This window comes from Papio anubis, chromosome 5 (genome assembly GCF_008728515.1).
Source record: "Papio anubis isolate 15944 chromosome 5, Panubis1.0, whole genome shotgun sequence".
Taxonomy (NCBI): domain Eukaryota; kingdom Metazoa; phylum Chordata; class Mammalia; order Primates; family Cercopithecidae; genus Papio; species Papio anubis.
In genome coordinates, this window is record NC_044980.1 from 117437359 (window position 1) to 117457601 (window position 20243).

Consider the following 20243-nt stretch of genomic DNA (forward strand, 5'->3'; position numbering starts at 1 on the left):
TGATTGCAAAATTCTATTCATTTGCGACGCAAAGGCCTCTAGGTAGAACTAACCAAATTACACCAAGACAAATTCTGTCAGCTTAAAGAACTTTTTAGTAAACCACGTGGTAGCACTGTCATTAGCAATTACAGTAAAATAATAAAAACTTACAGCTGGAATGAAGCACTGAAATCAACCAGTCCAAACATACAACGCACACTCCCACCTTGGGGCTTCAGTACTTGCTTTTCCACGTCACTGCAGTGATGTTCCCCCAGATGTCTGCATGGATCCCTCCCTCATCTCTTTAGTGGCCACTCTGTTTACAGTTACAAACTCCAGCACACATTCACTATGCCCCACTCCCATGCTTCGTTTCTCTTCATTGCATTCATCAACCATCTAACATGCTTTATATACCAGATATTTTATGATATGTTTATCCCACCACCAAAAAATGAAAGCTCCATGAAGACAGGAATTTGTGTCTGCTTTATTTACTGCAGTATGCCAGAACCCGGGGCAGTGCTTGGGATAAAGCAGGCACTCAGTAAGTGTTTATTCAAAGCAAAGAAGGGAGAGAAGAGGCAGTTAAAATTTGGCATAAAATATTCTAGTAAATCAATGTAATGACAGCTAACTAACTAAATGACTTTTTACATATTTTCCGTATTATCCACATGTCATAACATTTGCATCTTTGAAGTATCATTCCATACCACAGAAACCTGTATCTACTAATTTCCAGTGATATCGTACTCCATGTTTAGGGTAAATACCCTGTAAATGGGAATACATTCACCAAATTAAATACACTATTTGGTTGTTATACTTATGTATCCTATAAGAAAAGTTAATATCTGTTTACTGTATCTTATGCATTGGATATTAATAATATTAAGAAACCCTTTCTTGAAAATTAGAATGACTATCAGGCAGAAAATAACATGAGACAGACAAGAAGCCATTATTTAAAAAAAAAAAACTTTTTAATTCTGATTGCCAAATTATTTAAGGCAGGTATAAAAAAGGAAAGCATTCAATATACATTTTACATAAAATAAACTAGATTACAGCATAAAACAAGTAACCAGGCAATGGCGTTAAAGTCTCTCTCCTCTAAAACTGGATAATTGTAAACATTAAAAAAAAAAAAAAAAAAAAAGACTGTAGAACTATTCAAGTAATAGAACAATCACAGATGTCTCTGGTACGCAGGCTATTGGGTTATTTGCCATTCAAGATTATCAAAAAATGACACCTCATTATTCACAGATGCTCATTATTTCCCCATTTTAATCTTTACATTATGTACAACACAGTTTTTGTGGTACTGGCAACCCCATGCCTTCCAAAAGTACTTTTTCCACAATACACAAGTACAAACAGTGACTACAGGAACATTTTACACTGATGCGTCTTTAACAGGAGCCACCAAATAGACATCTAAATTGTACCAAAGTGTCATCATCACAGTTAGCCTTTCTGAGGGGCTTATGGGAAATATGTGAAGGATATGCAAGGTTCAGGCACACTGATACATAACATTATTTATTTACAATTTTAAAGGAAAAGGAAAAGAAAGTAAGTAGCCTTTTGTGGCTAACACTTTTCAACATGACAAATACATTTTTAATTTCCTTTACTGAGTGGTTTGCGACGTGGCAGCAGACCCTGTGTGTGCGAGCCTGGTTACTGATACAAAAAGTAAAGAATATATTTATATTTTTATATATATATATATGTATATATACAGATATGTATACGTATATATATATAAAACAGAAGTTTAATTACAGCAACATTTGTTACTCTGTGATAAAATCTGTAATTTACAAAAATGAAATGACTGGTTTTTGCCTGCCATTAAGGCATTTCAAATTAACACCATGGAACTGATGTCTGTATAAAGCGCTTCCCCATGTGATCCAGTCACATGACAATGTACATTTCCAATCTTGTTATTCTCTGCAAAAGAAAAGCAAACCTTAGCACACGATTCTATCAACACTTTGTTTGTTTGTTTGTTTGTTTTTTGAGTCGGAGTTTGCTCTTGTTGCCCAGGCTGGAGTGCAATGGCTCGATCTCGGCTCACGGCAACCTCCGCCTCCTGGGTTCAAGCGATTCTCCTGCCTCAGCCTCCCAAGTGGCTGGGATTACAGGCATGTGCCACCACGCCTGGCTAATTTTGTGTTTTTAGTAGAGAGGGGGTTTCTCCATGTTGGCCAGGCTGGTCTCGAGCTCCCGACCTCAGGTGATCCGCCCGCCTCGGCCTCCCAAAGTGCTGGAATTACAGGCATGAGCCACCGTGCCCAGCCAACGGTTTTTTTTTTTTTTTTTAATTTTGAGACAGAGTCTCACTCCATCACCCAGGCTGGAGTGCAATGGTGCAATCTCGGCTCACTGCAACCTCCGCCTCCTGGGTTCCAGCAATTCTCATGCCTCAGCCTCCCTAGTAGCTGGAATTACAGGCACACGCCACCACGCCCAGCTAATTTTTGTATTTTTAGTAGAGACGGGGTTTCACCATGTTGGCCAGGCTGGTCTGGAACTCCTGACCTCAGGTGATCCACCCGCCTTAGCCTCCCAAAGTGCTGGGACTACAGGCATGGGTCATCACGCCCAGCCTCTGTCAACATTTGTGACTGTAAGCCTGAAAACCATAAGACTAATAAGACTTATTTTAATTTCATTCAAATGTAGAATTCAATTCCAGAGAAAGTGAATAAACACAAAGTAATGATATGCATTGTGAAAAATATTAATTTTATAATACTAATAATTTAATTCCTTTAAATCATTTTCCTTCTTAAAACTTAGGGAATAATTTAAAATATCAAAGAACAAACATTACCTTTAGTATTATGAAAATAAATGTCTCCATTTGCGACTTTATCTTTAAACATAATAAAACAAAGGGAGTCATGGTGAATTATTTTAGCAATGTTGTAAGGATAACCCAAGAAAATTTCAACTGCCTAAAAAACTAATCAGTTAATTACTAATCTACGTAACCCTTACAGAATGGGGTTCGTGGAATTTAAGTTGCATGTGAAGCAACTTACACTGGCATAAACAAACACATTCATTACAAGGATATAAAACCCAAGGAGTTCAGTTTTTGGTCTAAAAATCCTGTACTTGCTTCCTCCCAACCATTAAGATATTTCTATCTAGAACTAATTAAAAATGTAGAGGATATTTACCTTCTTTGTCCAGGAAACATTCCAGATGCAGATGCCTGGGCAGCCACCTGCTGTGAGGCAACAAGGGCAGCAGAGGTCAAGCCTAATGGGGAAAAAAATGTAGAGTGTCTGTGATCTTTAGAAGGATAAGAGTAGATACAGGCCCGGTGGGGAAGGGCCACAGACCCAGTAGCAGCACGGTGTCCTCTCCTGAACACACACATGAACTCTTTCATGCAGCAAGGACACGGTACAAACCATGTGGTCTATCCGCTATCTATCCTTTCTTGAATACTCTGCAGTTTTCTTAATAGCTATTCGAAGGAGATACAGCATTCCATCTCTCCAGCTCTGCATGGTGCTAAATGGTTTGCATGCATTCCTGAATAGGAAGCTCAAGAGAAATAATAGATGCCAGGTAACAACAGGAATCAAAAGTCACAGTGAATTACAGAAGCGGCATGCTATTTGCCTAGAATACAATACTTCCATAATAATTGTTATCACTTTAACATTTTCCCCAGTGACTGAACACAATGCGTCCCATAAGATACACAGAATCAGTAAATCAAACTTAGAAATGCTCTTCACTTTCACCCTGCAAGATGAAGGTAGCAGTCAGAGACTTAATAGCTCCAAATGGCATGATGTTGCCTAACAGAGAATTCTTTTAAATTCTATAGAAGACAGTCCTGGGGAAAAATAGAGTAAACAAATGCAAACCTAGGGAAGATAACTGTCTCTTTCTATGTCTTTTATTTGGATATATTTTCTTTTCCCAGAGGTAACTTAAGACAGTACAATAACAATAATATTATCTTAAAAGAGATAATTATTTTCTTCTCATCTATACTTTATTTACATATAGGTATAATGTGTTAGACTAGAAATAAAACCTTTCTCTTCCAAGTACTTACCACACTCAATACAAATTGTTTAAGAAATAGAAAAGCTCTCTTTAAACACTATTAGTTGACACCAACTAAAAAGACTTGAATAAATAAAAATGACCCCTTCACATTTGTATATCACTTCTCAGTTTTGGAAACACTTTCAAACATATTATCTTACTTTCTATTCACACAGCAGCATAAGAGGCAACTTGGCAAGTGCAATAGACTAACTTATGTCTCCTCAAAATGTTGAAGCTCTAATCCACAGTGTGATTAGATTCGGAGATGGGGCTTATAAGGGGGTAATTAAGGTTAAATGAGGTCATATGGGTGGGACCCTAATAGGGCAGGATTAGTGTCCTTATAAGAAAGCACACGAGGGCTCCCCCTGCCTCTTCCCCACCCACCAGCTCATGCACAAAGAAGAGGTCATATGAGCACACAGCAGGACAGCAGCTGCACACAAACCAGGAAGACAGGCCTCAGCAGAGGCTGGCTGTGCTGGAACCCTGATCTTGAACTTCCAGCCTCCAGAACTGTGAGAAAATAAATTCCTGTTGTTTAAAGCCATGCAATCTGGGGTATTCTAGCAAATTGTAAAGATGGTGCCATCACCCAGCCCCTATGAGATGACAAAGATGGGACAAATAATACATGCTCAACTAATGAACCACAAGGTGAAGATTCCCTGATATCAATCCTATGGCTTAAAACATGTTTCTCTTTCTCAATTCTCCCATTTAGTGAAGTCGCAGCAGTGAAGGGCTGTGAAGAACCCTTGAATGAGGTTATCAAAGTGTTAAACCTGATCACATTACTCCCATGATTTCCATGGGAAAAGAGCAACTTAAAAGGCATGCAGAAATCAGAACAAGTAATTTCACCAAAGCCTCCCACCATCCCTCCCTTTTTCTACAATTTCCCTGAAGTAGATATCTGATCTTCTGATTGTTATATTCAGTGCCCCAGACACTGGCCACCACCCTCAGTCTGTGAGATAACAGTAAGCCACCGATAACATCAACTGGTGACAATTATTAAGTGGTAGCCATTTCATGTCTCAATAGAATACAAAGATGAGGGAATAGCCTTAGCTGTGTCACTAGGAAATAAGTGTTAAAAACCCTCCTGAGAGCTAATGTGAACTCAAAGCTCAATATTTTTAAGATGTGAAATGCAATTTTAGCAACTGTTTTCCAAAGCAGAATGGACAAAGACACAATAATGACAGAGCTGCTGACCTTGAAAAGGGTCATATTGACCCGGGATTAGCGGGTAACCCATGCCAACGTGGGTGTGGTGATGCGTGTGCAGGTGCCGCTGGCCGAAGGGGGAGTGGCGATCCCTTTCCCTTTCCGCCTCCCGTTCCCGCTCAGCTGTAGCCTTTTCCACAGGCTGCAACAAAAAAGAGAAATTTTCCCCCTTCACGCTCTGAAAATCAACTTATAAGAGTACTAAACCACCTTTGTCCCTTTGACAATATTGTGTTAATGTTTAAAAAGTAAATATAAAGATACAATCTTTAGTAACTAAAGAGAATTTCAAAAAAACATGCATTAGTTTCCGTTGGAATTAAGCCAACACAAAAAGAACTGCTCCACCCAAAATAAACCGAGTGACACCAATGTTTTCCTGAAATGACGGAAATAAGAGGACTTCTCTCTATATTCATTCATAATTGCAGGTTAAGAATGTACCCAATTGCTTCCCATAAACAACTTTTAGAAAATAAGTAGTTTTGGAGATATCTTTAAGGTCAAGTTTTCTAATTACACTTGTATTTTATGGAGAGAACCTATCTCACAATTTTAAACGTGTCTGTATACATTTTGTTCTACTGAAAAAACATGCCCTAAAGTTATATGCCAATATAAAGCACAAGAAATCACTGTCCTACACCCACATTTTGAAGCTCTCAATTTTTGAACTCTCACAGAGAAGCTCCCATCTCCCCAAACCATAGTCTGGGGTAATGATGGTTTATTTCCTATGACTTTCTACCTTTAGAACCTAACCACCCTTTAACTAAAGTTATCCTTCTCACTTAAAAGAAATCCTTGTACTAACAAGAAGGTCTCAGAAAGATTCCGAAATCACCTTTTCTAGTTTCTCTATAGAGTTTCTGGTAGACTCATACACATTGCAGATACTATTATTTTAATTTACTTTAAACTCTTTCCTAGCCAAGCACTATCCTATTTTTGTTTAGTCTCTCTTCACAACAGTCTCTAGGACTACAGCAGTCACCTTTTTTGGGGAACAGTCATCTTTCACAGACAAATATTTGTATTATTCAGCAGAGTTAAAGGGACATGACAAAGAGTTAAGGCCAGAAAACAGCAGACACAGCTCTCACCCCTAAGCCACATGACTTACTCTTGGAAATGAGCCTCACACTGTGCAAGGCTCAAATCTGTGCCTTATTACATGTCATGGGCACTCAGCTTTGCTCGTGATGAACCTCCAACCATGAACACTGGTGATGTGAATATGGAGGGTCAATTCAAGTAGGAGAAACCTCAAATCTCTCCAGAAGTCAAGCTAACAACAAAGACAAGCGATGCAGGTTGGGGAGCTTCTATTTACATCCATGCACATTGATGAGGAGCAGGACAGACTGCCCAGATGGGGCTACTGGCTCCCATCAGTTACTGCCATGTGATTTTGAACAAGATTTTCTATTGTCTTTTTTTTTTTTTTTTTGAGACAGAGCCTTGCTCTGTCACCCAGGCTAGAGTGCAGTGGCACAATCTCTGCTTACTGCAACCTCCGCCTCCCGGGCTCAAGTGAGTCTCCTGCCTCAGCCTCCTGAGTACCTTCGATTAGAGGTGCCCACCACCACCAGGCTACTTTTTGTATTTTTAGTAGAGATGGAGTTTCACCATATTGGCCAGGCTGGTCTCGAATTCCTGACCTCAAGTGATCTGCCCGCCTCGGCCTCCCAAAGTGCTGGGATTACAGGCGGTAGCTCACTCCCAGCCCAGATTTTCTATTGTCTTAAGAGAAAGAGGTCATCTGAATTTGTATGTAAAATATCTGATTTTTAAAAGCTGTCCCGCAAGAAAACACTTTTTGAAAAGCTTGATTTGCCCAAAAGGTCAACAGTTTGTAGCCTCTGACCTGCTTACTTACAAAAATTATATAAAATAGACTCCTCTGTTACCTAATTCCTCAATGCCTTATCAAACACATTTTACACCAAAAGTTGGTTCCTATGAATTTAAATTCCCACCTAACAACCATCCTCCTGGGTAAGCAAGGGATACTAGATTTCGCAACAGAAAAGCTAGCTACTGCCATACATGCTTTAACAATTTTCTCTCATGTGTGAAAGCATCTTACTTTTGAACGCTCCATTCTTTATGTATTAGGATAAAACAGCATCCTGAAATCACAGCTGGGTTCCGAAACCATTTATATTTCAAGACTGTTCTGTAGCTTGTTCCCCTTTCTCCCCAAAACACAGTACTTTTAAATAACAACAAAAGGAGGCTTACAGCAGGAGACTTGCTGCGGTATTGGTTAGCATGCTGCTGGAGCAAATCCAGTGCTTTAGATTCAGTGGTTGTTTTCGTGTTGATGCTAGGGCTGGTATTGACTTTCTCTGTCTCTTCTCTCCCTGACATCTTCCCATAAACAGGATAATGAAATCCTGGAGAGAGATAGGCCCCTGCAGATAAAAAACAAATGCCACATCAAGTTACAGGCTATATCTTTAAAAAAAAAAATAACTTGGGTTACATGAATTTGGAATAAGAGTCAAAGAGATCTTAAAATAGGGGGTTACATTAACAATGGGCTACATCATCATTAAATTGTATCTAGCTTCTGCAGTTTTCTTCTCCCAGTTAATTCATCCTGATGAAGGGAGGTTATAAACAGAATTGAGCTTACAGCCATTTCATACATTTACGTGTCTGCTTAAGTGAAAGGAATAGTAACTATAATGATTATGACAGTAAGTGCTTAGAATATTTTTATAGGCAATAAAGTATCTGTCAGCCTAACAGCTATAGCAGACCATCAGAGACTATGGAAACTATAGCTAAGGATTCCTGACATTTCATTTAAAAAACTTATATTAAATCAGTTTTATCTTTGGGACTTTAAACAGCATAAAAACAAGCAAAACAAATGTCACTCTTGAAGCTTCTAATTTGAGTTTTTAACAGCTAATATTTGAACATCGCCTCTTCCCTCCAATATAGTCAGAACCGACAACACGTACCAGGATAACTGTGCATTAGGACGGGAGAAACAGCCCGGTATGCAGGATGGCTGGGGTCGTACATCTGTGGGTAAGGATAAGCATGCAAGTACTGTATGTATGACTGATGCTGACTCATGGGTGAAGAGACAGCCACTCTTGTTCCCCGAGAGTCCTTCCAGTTCACAGGAGTCTTTCGATCATCATTTTTCAGCTTGCTCTCCTCCATTGATTGAGAATCAGGACGCTTGGCCTCTTTGGGCTCCTCTTTAATGCTCGTTAATGATACAGGAAGGCTGGGCACACCACTCTCTTTATTAGGAGTTTTCCTTGGACTATCCTCTTTTAATTTCTTCTCTCTATCAAGTTCTTCTGACTTTTGCTGATCCAGATATTTGGGCTGGTATACATAATGATGCCATGTTCTTGAATCTGGATCCTGATTTTTTTTTTTTTAAAGAAAAAAACCCAACAGATTTGTTTTAAAATTTCAATTTTAAAGAAAGCTTGTTAATAATCATGACAGGACTAGTACTCTTAATTTTAATACTAAGTTGACATTTATTTCTGTGCTAGACACTGTGCTAATTGTTTTACCTCCTTCTCTTACAAAGTAATAATGTCCCAGATAGGCGTTATTATTGATCCCTTGTACAGAAGACAAAACCAAGTGTTTAAAGTTCAAAGCAACGTCAAGGTCATGCTGCTGCCCAGTCGTGGAGCTGGGCTTCCAACTCGGGTCTGCTGAAATTCAGAGCTGGGCCCTTAATGTCATTCCTCAACACTAAATAATATCCTCAGACATATTTAATTCTACCTTCATTTGCCTTTTAATATCTCGCACAGGTAAAAAAGAATGTTAAAAACTCCAACTCAAGCTAATAATAGTAAATTTAAGTAATTGCTATAGCTATTAACATCACTTAGGAGGAAAAACTCTTGGTTTCCGAATACATTTTCCTCATCTACTGCAGCTGAGGCTTAATATATTGGCTCACTTCTCATTACGTGCTAACATCTTAATCAAAACAAATTTCAAAGTAATAGCACACATTATGGCTTCTGTATTGGAAAACAAAGCCATCTATAAAACCCCCAAAATTATATCATTCTTCTGTATCCCTGTGAAGTGACAGCCTGATTTTTGCCTCTGGAAGTGGGGAAACTGAGAATCCTAAATGGCCTTTGTGATCCCCATCCCATTCATGATAGAAACCCACTGGGGATTCAGGTTCTCAGAGAACATGCAAAGTTGTGCCTAAGTAAATGTGTGTGTGGGTGGCAGTGGTGGGGGCTGGTGGTTCTTGCTCTAATGCACCAGGGAGTATCTAAGCATGGGGGTGAGGGTGGGAGTGGGGGTTTGCAGTGCTGGGAAATACCAGAATTAATGTTCACAGGGTTGCAGTGGGTCAGGATGTCTGAACCATGACAGAAGGTGCCAGTACATTTGTGGTTTCATGGTGACCAATTTTCAGGTGTTCTCAAGCTGACTGACCCCTGGGGCTCTGGGACAGCTGTTGAGGCCCGCCACCCAAACCTCCTCACCCTCCTCACAAACATTCAGCACTGAGCTCTGAGTTTTGGGGTACTCAACATAGAGAGTAAGGCTGAAATCTAGGCATCTCTGACCACAAGTGAAAGAAATTTGGGCCCCGAATTCTATTAAAAAGATTAATGGGAAATGTGAATTCAGGGACCCAGTTATTATTATCTTCCAAGAAGATGCTAGTAGAAATTTGAAAATGGAAAATAAATATTTTAGAGATGAGACTCAGAATCTCAGAGTTAGAAGGGAATTCAGCAGCCCCATTGTGGAATGCCCTCGCCTTAGACTAAGAAATTAAGGGATCTTCGCCAGGCACGGTGGCTCACGCCTATAATCCCAGCACTTTGAGAGGCCAGCGTGGGCGGATCACGAGGTCAGGAGATCGAGACCATCCTGGCTAACATGGTGAAATCCCATCTGTACTAAAAAAATACAAAAAATTAGCCGGGGGTGGTGGCACATGCTTGTAGTTCCAGCTACTCAGAAGGCTGAGGCAGGAGAATCGCTTGAACCCGGGAGGCGGAGGTTGCAGTGAGCCAAGATCACGCCACTGCACTCCAGCTTGGGCCACAGAGCGAGACTCCGTCTCAGGAAAAAAAAAAAAAAAAAAGGAAAAGGAAAAAGAAAAAAAAAGAAAGGAAGAAATTAAGGGACCTCATCAGAGTCACAGAGCAAGTCAGTGGCATGAAACACAAATCTGCAAAGCACATGTTCACAGTTCCTTTTACTATACAACATGACCAGAAAATAGTGATAATGCACATTTTAGAGCTACATAGTAACTCTTGAGAATCTTAAGATACTTTTCAAGAGCAGAGGAAAAAACTAATGTGGGTTTCTTTCCTGTGTCAGAAGTCTAACCAGATCAAGCCCAGACATGTATAATACAAGTCTCAGACTGCTCTGTCCCTGTTGGGGCCACGCTCCACAATCTTACTTGTTTAAATCTCGAGGTTGGGTCTACACCTGTCTGCTTCATAGAGTCCATGACAGACTTCATTTCTACAGCCTCCTTAATAAGCTGGTGGTTTTCCATCTGCTTAGCTTTGAAGCTGTCGGCCTGAAGCTGCTGCTGGTGACTGGAGAGAAGCTGTGATTTACCTGTCTCCTCAGTTTTATTAGGCACTGATGGCCCTAGTTTAGAATGGTTTTTGTTAGGCTCCGGAGTAGAGGGAGCTTTTGAGATTGTGGCCGATGGCATGTTTTTCTGTTTAGTTTCCTCCTTGCCCAGCTCTTTCAAGGGGAGCTCGCTTTTCCTTTCACAGTCTCCTCTCCCAGTCTGGGCCATTTTCTGCTCTGCCAGCCTCTGATCTTCATAGTACTTCTCATATTGCTGTCTATAGGCAGGGCTGGTGGCCATCAGAGACTTCTGGTCCATATAGAGTCCATAGGCATACTGGCCATAATAAAGTGACTGAGCCAGGGCAGGATGTCTTTGTGTGATCACCGATTGGTGCTGAGGCTGTAAGGATGCAGAATTGTGGTCCACTTTCTTAGAATCTAACTGCTCTGCCTTGTCTTTCTTTTCAGCATCTTCCTCAGACTCCTTCTTGATCTTCATTCCCTGCGTGCTCCCACTATTTCCAGCTGCAGGGGCGCCGACCTGCCCTGGATGCATGTAACTTGGAGAATAATAAGGATCATAGCCGTGGTAATAGGGAGAATGGGATTCTTTCAGTTGAGATGATTGTGCTGTAGTTGAAGAATGCCCTTTTACCACACTGTCCTTACTAGAAATAATATCTGATGGGGAACTGGCCTTTGATCTCATGCCCTCTGACCTGCTGTCGGAACCACCATCGTCAGCAGCATCGGATATGTCTGAATAGGCCGGGCTGCTTGTCTTTGCAGCTGAACTCTCTGCCCCATTCTGGGTCAACACATGCAGAGGTGCGATTGGTGCCTGCCCGTTCACCAAAGTGCTGCATTCCATCCTCGAGGCGCTCCCTATGGAAGGGCTGGGAGCGTTGTCTGTGAAAGTGTAAACCTTATCGGCCTCAGCTTTGATACTGGCCATGCGGCTCTCCTGAGACTCAGACAGTCCATTTGCCAGCCCTTCATTCTTGTTGAGATGATCCTTTAAAAAATGCCCAGGTAAATCTTTGCTGGCCCCCTTGGAGTCCTCTAGTTTCCCCAGCTTGGCATCCATTTTTGGGCTTCCCGTCTCTTTCCCTTCTTTGTCCTTTAGCTTTCGCTTCTCCTTTTTCTTTTTGTCTTTGAGTGACACCAGAGCTGGGTTCACGGTGATGGGCTCTCCCATAATCGTGGGCTTTGGTTGAATGGGTTTTAACGGAGGACTCTTTGGTGTAGCCTGAACAACAGTTGTTGTGAGGGAGGGCAGTCCGGGTATTGTCCCAGTGGTGGTGGTTGTAAAGGTTGCAGTGGGTATAGCGATTAGCTGTGGCGGAGTGGGGGCTGGGGCAGGGGCAATGGGCCGGGCACTTTTCAGTTTAGAGAGGTTTTTGTCCATTTTGCAGTTGTTAGCCTTTTTGCCCTTTTCTTTATCTCCTAAACTTTTCTTGTCAATTAATCCTTCTGCTTCCAGCTTAGGCATCTCAGCAGCCAAACTGCCGTCTGCTGCTGAGCAACTGTCTAACGCAGCCGTCATGTTGGAGATCACTGGAAGGTTGTTCAGTTCATTGTTAAGGCCCTTCTTTTTGCCAGAATTCTTCCCAGCTTTAGCACCAATAATGGAACCTGGGCCATTGCTCATCAGCTCTCTCTTTCCCTTTGGGGTCCCAGGCGGGTTTCCAGCACCAGGGGATGCCGGTGCCTTCACCTGGTCATAAGCAGATACACTTGTGCTTGGCTCACTGCATTCAAGTGCCACATTACTCAATGCTTCCTCGCAGTCCGAGATCTTGTCCTCGCTGTCAGGCTCGAACTCCAGCTTGTTTTCTGGGTCTAAGTGTGCATGAGCCTGGTGGTACCTCAGGCCATTAATGTGCTTGTACTTTTTGTTGCAGTTCGGGTGGGGACAGTCGATTAACACTGGAGAAGAGCAGCCTTGGTCCAAAAAAGTAGTCTCTGGTTTCCCTTGAGGGGTAGTGGGAGTGCTTCTGGAATTTGTGCGGACACGCTTCCCAGGCTTATTGTCCTCAGAGCTGGAGTTCAGGTCCAGCTCCATTGGAGGCTTGTTTTTCCTTTTGTTGGTGGAGGAAGGGCTGGCTTTGATGTCCTCAGCAGAACAATTTGGGGGTGTCCTTCGTCCGCTGGCATTGAGGCTGCCCCGCCTCCCTTTCCCATTGGCCCCCCCTCTGTTCTTGTTCTGCAGCCCTCTGGACTCCGTGAAGCTGGCCTCAGAGCCGGGGGCAGCAGCAGCAGACCTTGCTCTCTTCCCTCTGCCCCGGCCCCCTCTCATCTCCAGGTCACTTGTTGGTGACTCACAAAACCTATGGAAGCAAGTAACAGATGTGAAAATGAGCATCCCCAAAAGAGCCAAGTGAAATCACAAAGTACACAATGCAGCAAAGAGGAGTCAACACTCCAGTAGCTTAAGGGCTGGGCCCAGTCAAGGAAAAGACTGACGATTTCTGACACCTGCAAAAGAACAGGCTACCAAGGGCTTATATTCTTCCTCAGAAAAACCAAAGAAAAACAGCTCAAGTAGCTAGCTTCCAATCCAGTTCAAATTCCCACTTTGAGAAAAAAATGAAAACAAAGACAGGAGAGAAGGGGTGGGGAGTAGAGATCTTCTGACAGAAAAGAAATCTAGCATCTGCATTTTACTGCGTTCAGTCCTAAATTGCTCATTTCTCCTTTGCCTGGTTTCAATTACAGGCACACTTTTATGTATTATGAATCTCTCTCTATAGTTTCCCTGCAAAGAGAGGATGGGGGAAGGAGAGAAATAAAAGGCCTTGTTCCTACCTGGGAGGGGCCCAGTCGTGCTTGGTGCAGTCCAGTAGGGTTCCCACGTACGTTTTGTTCCTCCACGTGACATTGACCACTAGGACACCTGCAGGAGGCGAGGGATGAAAAAGGATCATAGTTACCACTGATTGCTATTATTTCCAGTTCACTTATTCATTCTTTCTTTCTTTCTTTTTCTTTTTTTTTTTTTTTTGACAGCAAAGTTCTATTCTCATTTGCTTTCAAAAGCTGTGGTTTGCATTCTTCCTCTTTCTGGTTTCAGTGACCTCAAGTTAAAACCCACAGGAAATAATGTGTGTTGTGCATTCGTGCGCGTGCGCACGTGGTACAAAAGGGTGAGACTGTGTGTGAGAGTGTAATCAAGATACTGCTGACAGAAGGAAATGGTTTTTGCCATGTCCTGCTGTAAAACAGCAACACTCACCTCTTAATTTTTCTATTATTACACATAATTGCTTTCGTTTGGCAAGCAGCCAACATAAACTAGCGCCAGTTACCAGTGCTTAAACCAGAGGGTGACTGAAAGGAATCGGTTTTGTTTCCAATTCAACAATATAAAATGATGGTGATTTTTATTAAGAAAAAAAATTATGCAGGTGCATAAAAATAGGCATAGAGAGGAGAGTGGGGACTTAAGAGTCCAGATAGCAGACAATCAACTATTATTTCACTTCCCTAATCCTCCCCTCTTTGACTTTGTGGGACAATAATCAGCCTGGGTACCATATCTGTTTCAGTGTTTGGTCTTGTTTCATATTAAGGACTCCTAAAATAGCCCTCTTAAGAAAATAAATGTGCACAATAGATTTACTCTTGGGGTTATCTTTGGAATCAACTTTGGTAAGCATTTGCCTCAGAGGATTAGAAAAGAAATCTCAAAACTAACACACTTGTTTCCTGCAAGCCATTCTGCTTTTTCCAACTGCTTTTCAGACAGACAATTTAATTTAGCACTGCATCTGTGAATTACTAAACTTAAGTGTGCTTAGTATACCAAATGTCACAGAGAAACAAAATATAATATCCTCTTTATTTCTGAGAGGACAAATGTCAAATTTTAAAAAAAATCACTTCTTTAAAGTATATTTTAATAGAACCTTGATTTTGAGACATATATAAACTATCAGGGTAAAGACATAAAATATTTAATTGAGCCTTTGTTTTCTTTCTGCATCTACCCCTAGTCTTTCTTGGAAGCACCAGAAGACATTAGTCAAAGTCTATTTCTAGCTAGTTTGCTCACTTGCATGACCATTGCCATTGTGAATTTTACAGAAAACCTGTACTGGGTTCCTTTATGGTAAGGGAAACCTCACAAGGTAAGACTCATTTCCTTGGGAACCTTTTAACAGCAGGTAACATATTTGAATGGTTGGGACGCAGCCCCCCACGGCGCGCTGGAGAATGATTTCTTTCCAAAGTCTCAAAAGGAGATTTTAAAATTGTTTCCCATATGGTCTATGTTGCTATTACTTAGGCAACAGCTGAATTATTAACTCAGTGTTAATTCAGTCTATTGTAGCAATAGGCTAGCAGGGGAAAGGCTAGGATGGAGCAAAGCAAGTATTTCCTCAAATCATAGCTGATTCCAATGTAATTCCCTCAGGACATTTTTTTTTTAAGCCATTGAGTATAAAATTTCATATTGTGATGAGAATCCATGGCAATTAGGCATTTGGTCAAAATTTGCACAAGACAGAACAATCGGAGGAAAGGATTCTTTATGAGCACATCCCTTCAGGAAAGGGGAGGGAGTGGGAGAGGAGGCGAAGGGGAAGACTGAGCTGGTTTTCTCATCATCTGCTCTCTGGGGCACTGTGTGTGGTGTCAAAGACTTTTGCAGCTGCTTAAAATTCTTTAGCATGTCAGCTATATTTACAGTGCAGGAATAGATCTGTATTGCCAGAAGGTTACTGCATTTTAGCTTTAGATCCAATAGGCTGAATCACTGCGTTCCAGAGTCCCTGATGTAGCACAAATGTATAATTAAAATTGCTTGAAAGGAAACATGAAAGAAACAACAAACCCTCCATTCTTGCAGTAATAAAATTAAAAACAGGAAAAGTCTGCACAGACACTTAACATTTGTCTGCAGTGAAAGGCTTTTGTTATTGCTTTTCCCCTAAGGGTTTCGCGTTTCCAGCGAACGCTGGCCGCGGATTGGCCGGCGCCCGCTGCGAGCACTAGCGTCTGATTGGCTGGGACGAGGCGGCCGCCCGTAGCACAGAGGCAGCGGTCGGGGAGAGGCGAGCGTGGTGGAGGAAAAGGCACGCAGCCCCCACGGCGCGCAGGCCGTGCAGGGCGAGAGGGCCGCCCGCATTGCTCGGCTTCCTCGGTGCACGCGGGACACAGCCTCATTCGCATTAACGAGCCCGGCCGTGCCGTGAAAGCTTCGGTCTGTGTGACCGTGCTGCGCTCCCCCCAGCACGCGGCTCCACACAGCACGCCGGCCCACGCAGAACCCTCAGAACGGAATTCACCTTCTCAAAACAAGCTCAAGGGAAACCTGGAGCCGGAAAAAGGGAAGGGACCCAGGGCAGGCAATTAATCACTGGCTATCTGGGGCCACAGGTTGAAGCTGTCACAAAGGCTAATCTGCAGTTGCAACTTCCTCACTGTAAAATTATTCACATCTCCTGCTGCTCTTTCTGGAAGCCACACAAGCAGACCTCTTGTTGAGGTATAAGTGATGCCGTTGTTATTTGCACTCGGAAGGAATAAAGTCCTGGAAAGAAACGTCCATTTTCAACTTCAAAGGACCTAAATAAGTCACCCTTATTTTTCCAGAAGCACTCCGTATTTAAAATGCTAAAATTTGTTTTAAAACCCAAGGAGAATTTGAACAGTCTCCATCAAGCAGTGCTAATTAAGTATGTGTGCTTGTGTTTATCTTTCTTTATATGTACGAGCCGCTTCACAATGCCACAGAGTATTTAAATCTGCCTACAATTCATATCCGAATATATACAGGCACATGTTTACATAGCCAAATCTGCCACTCTATATTGGAATGAAGGCTTAAGGAATGTTTCTCATATAAACCACACAGTGTACTGTTTCTTTGTAAGAAGGTCTATGTTTAGACAACATCCCATTGTGAAGGGCCAAGTATAAAGGTGGTGTTTAAGTTCTAAAACATGTAAATGATTTATCATTTTGCTGAAATCTCAAAATCTTGAACATTTTGTAACCCACAGTCATATAAAACAGACTACAATTACTGAAGGCATAAACGCCCATGATGAGAATCAGTTCTTTAAAAGTACAAATTTGAATTTGTAAATCTGGGCATAAAGTTCTATTTCTCACATATAAATTGGAAATAAGTGTACATTTACTCCAGAAAGATGAGTTTCTTTTCATGCACACTTACTCAAACATCTAGCCTGTGAGCTAGGTGTTGGGGACGCTCTATACAGGTACTTGTCATCTTTATATTCAAGTATTCTACCAGGTTTATCATTCTCCCCTGTCCACCCATGGACTGGGCCTGTTCTTTGTCAGAGAGCTAATGCCCTGTAACATGTTATACTTGAAAAATATCTGAGGCTTATTACTAATAAAGAATACAGCTGAAGAGTACAATGGATAGTTTGAGAGTGTGCTGACCACACACAGGTTTCTTCTTTGTATTGTTAATACTTTGTCTGAGATGCTGCCCCTAAAGGCCTATTACCTACAGAACATTTAATAAGAACAAGATCTTTATTATAAAACCTGAGCCTCTTACTTCCTCAAGCCAAAGAAGCCTGAGACCTCATAAGGATTTCAGTCAGTGTTCTGTTATGTAAAGGGTTTCCAGGAAGATGTCAAGCTCAACACTTACTGTGTGTGTCTACAGGGTACACATTAGGTGCCTATTTGGTGCTATGGAATCAACCATGTTTTACTTGGAACTCCATCCAAACTCTGCACTTCAAGAGTCTGTGCATGAAAAGAACAGTACACAGGCATACACTGATGCACAAGTGGAAGTATAGTTCTGTCTATTACCTGCATTTTTACAGTAGGCCTCTTATGCTATCACATCAGGCTAGATCCTGGATTTCATGTTCATGGTGCCCGCACCTAGACCAGTGATCCTAACCCTGCTCCCATCTGACTGGACCAGTGATGGGCACCTGGAGCAAAGGCAGCCAGCCCAACAGGGGCTTATGTTGGGAATCTGAATGAGAAATATGGAAGTTCCAGAGAATTGGCAATAGGAATAGAAGCCTAAAGCTTGAAAGGTACTACGAGGCGTAGAGAACCATTATGGGCCAAAGTTTCAAGGGTGCAATAGCTATGAGACCAGGAAGCCAACTGCACTGTTGGTGCAACACCCTCAGGACTTCGTGTGTGTGTGTGTGTGTGTGTGTGTATGTGTCCCTTTTCCCTCCAGCTTCATCACTGATAGAAGATTTCACCAGCACCCACCCAGGACTGCCTAGTTATTTTCCAGCCCTCTTGTTAAAAAGTTGTTCCTTGTGTTAAACTAAATTGGTCTTTGAATACCTTGGTCTTGGCTGTGCTTCCTGATACCCTGCAGATGCAGTCCACCCATCATCTACTCAACAGCCTTTCATCCAGGCAAGGATAATGACCATGTTGGCATTCTCCTCACCTTCTGCTCACTCTCTCTCTCTTTTTTTTTTTTTCTATTTTTTTTTTAATGAGATGGGCTCTCAGTATTTTGCCCAGGGTGGTCTTGAACTCCTGGCCTCAAGCGATCGTCCCCGCTCAGCCCCCCAAAATGCTGGGATTACAGTATGACCCACCACATCCAGCCTCTATCTCTCCTTTACGCTCCAGCCTAGACAAGTTTCTTCAACCGTTCTTCATGTCACACTTTTAATTCCCCTAAAAGAAACCTTGAAGACGCCTTAGTCCAAATCCCTAGGGAAAGTTAAAGTTCCTAATGAATCAGAAATAAATGGAGACAAATGCAAAGGTTCTCACTTCTGTGAATCCTTGCCCTAGACACACACATACCAGGCACACGGCCAAAAGACGGCCATTCTCTCCTGGATCCCCACAGCACTGCATACACAGTTCTTGCCCTGATGGAAACTTACAAGCCATGTTTCCCTCCCCTTTCTGAGCCCACAACTAGACACCTTGTCATCCTCCGTATCAGTCTGATGCGGTCATGTGACTGAGTCCTATGGAAAGCAAGTGAGAGACCTGATCAATGTGGGCCACTTCCAGGCCTGGCCCATAAGAACCTCTCATCCCTTTCTGTGTGGCTGCAATGGAAATGGTTATTGTGATCTTGAAGCCCTCGGGATGAAGGTGGCAGAGTCTCCTTCATCTGGGATCCTGAATGACAAGGAGAACCTCCCAGGTCTGAACTTGAGGCTATTTGTCCTACTGTAATACATGGCCCCTATAATATTTTACTCTGCTTGTATACACAGTATGCCTATCTCTTCCAACTAGATGACACTCCTTGAAAATAGGAGCAGTGTCTGCATCCACAACCCCAGGCGGCACAGTGGCTACCTAACTGAGAATCATTAAACACCTAGGAACTAACTACACAGAGACTGACGAGAGAGAGTCTAGACTGAATCCTATTCAGTGACTTCCTTTTAATGCTAACTACCATCCTTTTCCAATAAGCATAATCTCCCACTAGTTTTATAGATGATAGACATTCTCTGCGAAGAGGCTTTGCTCCCAAGATGTTATAAATGTGGTTTATGAATTATTATTTCTGGTATTTGTGAAGCTGTTTCCTCAAGAACGGGGCAAATGCCTGATTTCCCAGTGGATCGACATAATTCTGTTTGTATTAAGTTTAAAGACTGTTTCAGAGTCTTTAAAGTGCCTCATCCGCGGGACAGAAGTCTTTGCCAAGCATCGCAAATGCTGAGTTTGGAATCAGACAGAAGTTTTTTTGAACTCTCTCAGACTACCACATCTGGATGGATTTGATGTGCACCCAGGCAGAAAACAGAAACCTCATTCGAATAACACCAAATGGTAACCCATTCATGCCATATGCCTTTAAAAAAGAAAGTTTACACATTTCTTTCCTTTTGTATATATTTTTTCTAGTGAAACATTAGGGACAAAATGTCACAATATGCTGATTTCATGAGTACAGGATAAAATTCATATATTTCAGATATCATATTACCCTACAGTTTTACACAATGTGACTATTGTACAAGGTATGATTTATCACCATTTCTTTGTTCAGGACTCTCTGCCCCCATTATTTTGTTGTTGTCACTCTGTGGTATTCAATACTGGTACTTTTTAAAAGCTGAATCTTGTATAGTACAAGCTTCGCTGTTCCAGCCTCGAAGCTTAGAACCTTCAGACAGATCCTTCTTCAAATATAATTATTTGGGAAGATTTTAAATGTACAACTAAGGTTGCTCATAAAATACCTGCCAGCCAAAAATCATAGGGACTTTCCCATTACCTGTGCCAAGTATATATAGAGCACTAGGACAGGAAAAGTAAGTGTTGTCACATGACCATAAAATGCAGTATGTTTTTTTTAAAGAGCCCTACTGCTGGGCTGAATGTTTGAAGAGTCACTTTAACCACATCCTGTAATCAAACCA

General features: G+C 41.8%; 1 protein-coding gene across 10 annotated transcripts in view; it reads right to left on the minus strand.

Moving 5' to 3' along the window:
* The window catches only part of ZNF608 (zinc finger protein 608), a 135603-nt gene that overhangs the window by 21356 nt on the left and 94004 nt on the right, over positions 1-20243 (minus strand). For 6 of the 10 annotated variants that reach the window (XM_009208996.4, XM_009209004.4, XM_009208995.4 and 3 more), the window contains 6 exons: positions 13684-13771; positions 10751-13205; positions 8289-8706; positions 7558-7730; positions 5302-5455; positions 3189-3270 (listed from right to left, as the gene is read on the minus strand). In XM_009208996.4, coding sequence (XP_009207260.1) covers positions 3189-3270; positions 5302-5455; positions 7558-7730; positions 8289-8706; positions 10751-13205; positions 13684-13771 — 3370 coding nt within the window. Of the gene's footprint in view, positions 1-947; positions 1951-2836; positions 3271-5301; positions 5456-7557; positions 7731-8288; positions 8707-10750; positions 13206-13683; positions 13772-20243 lie in introns of those variants that run through there. The other 4 variants (XM_021939650.2, XM_021939652.2, XM_021939651.2 and 1 more) reach the window with 3 other exon arrangements.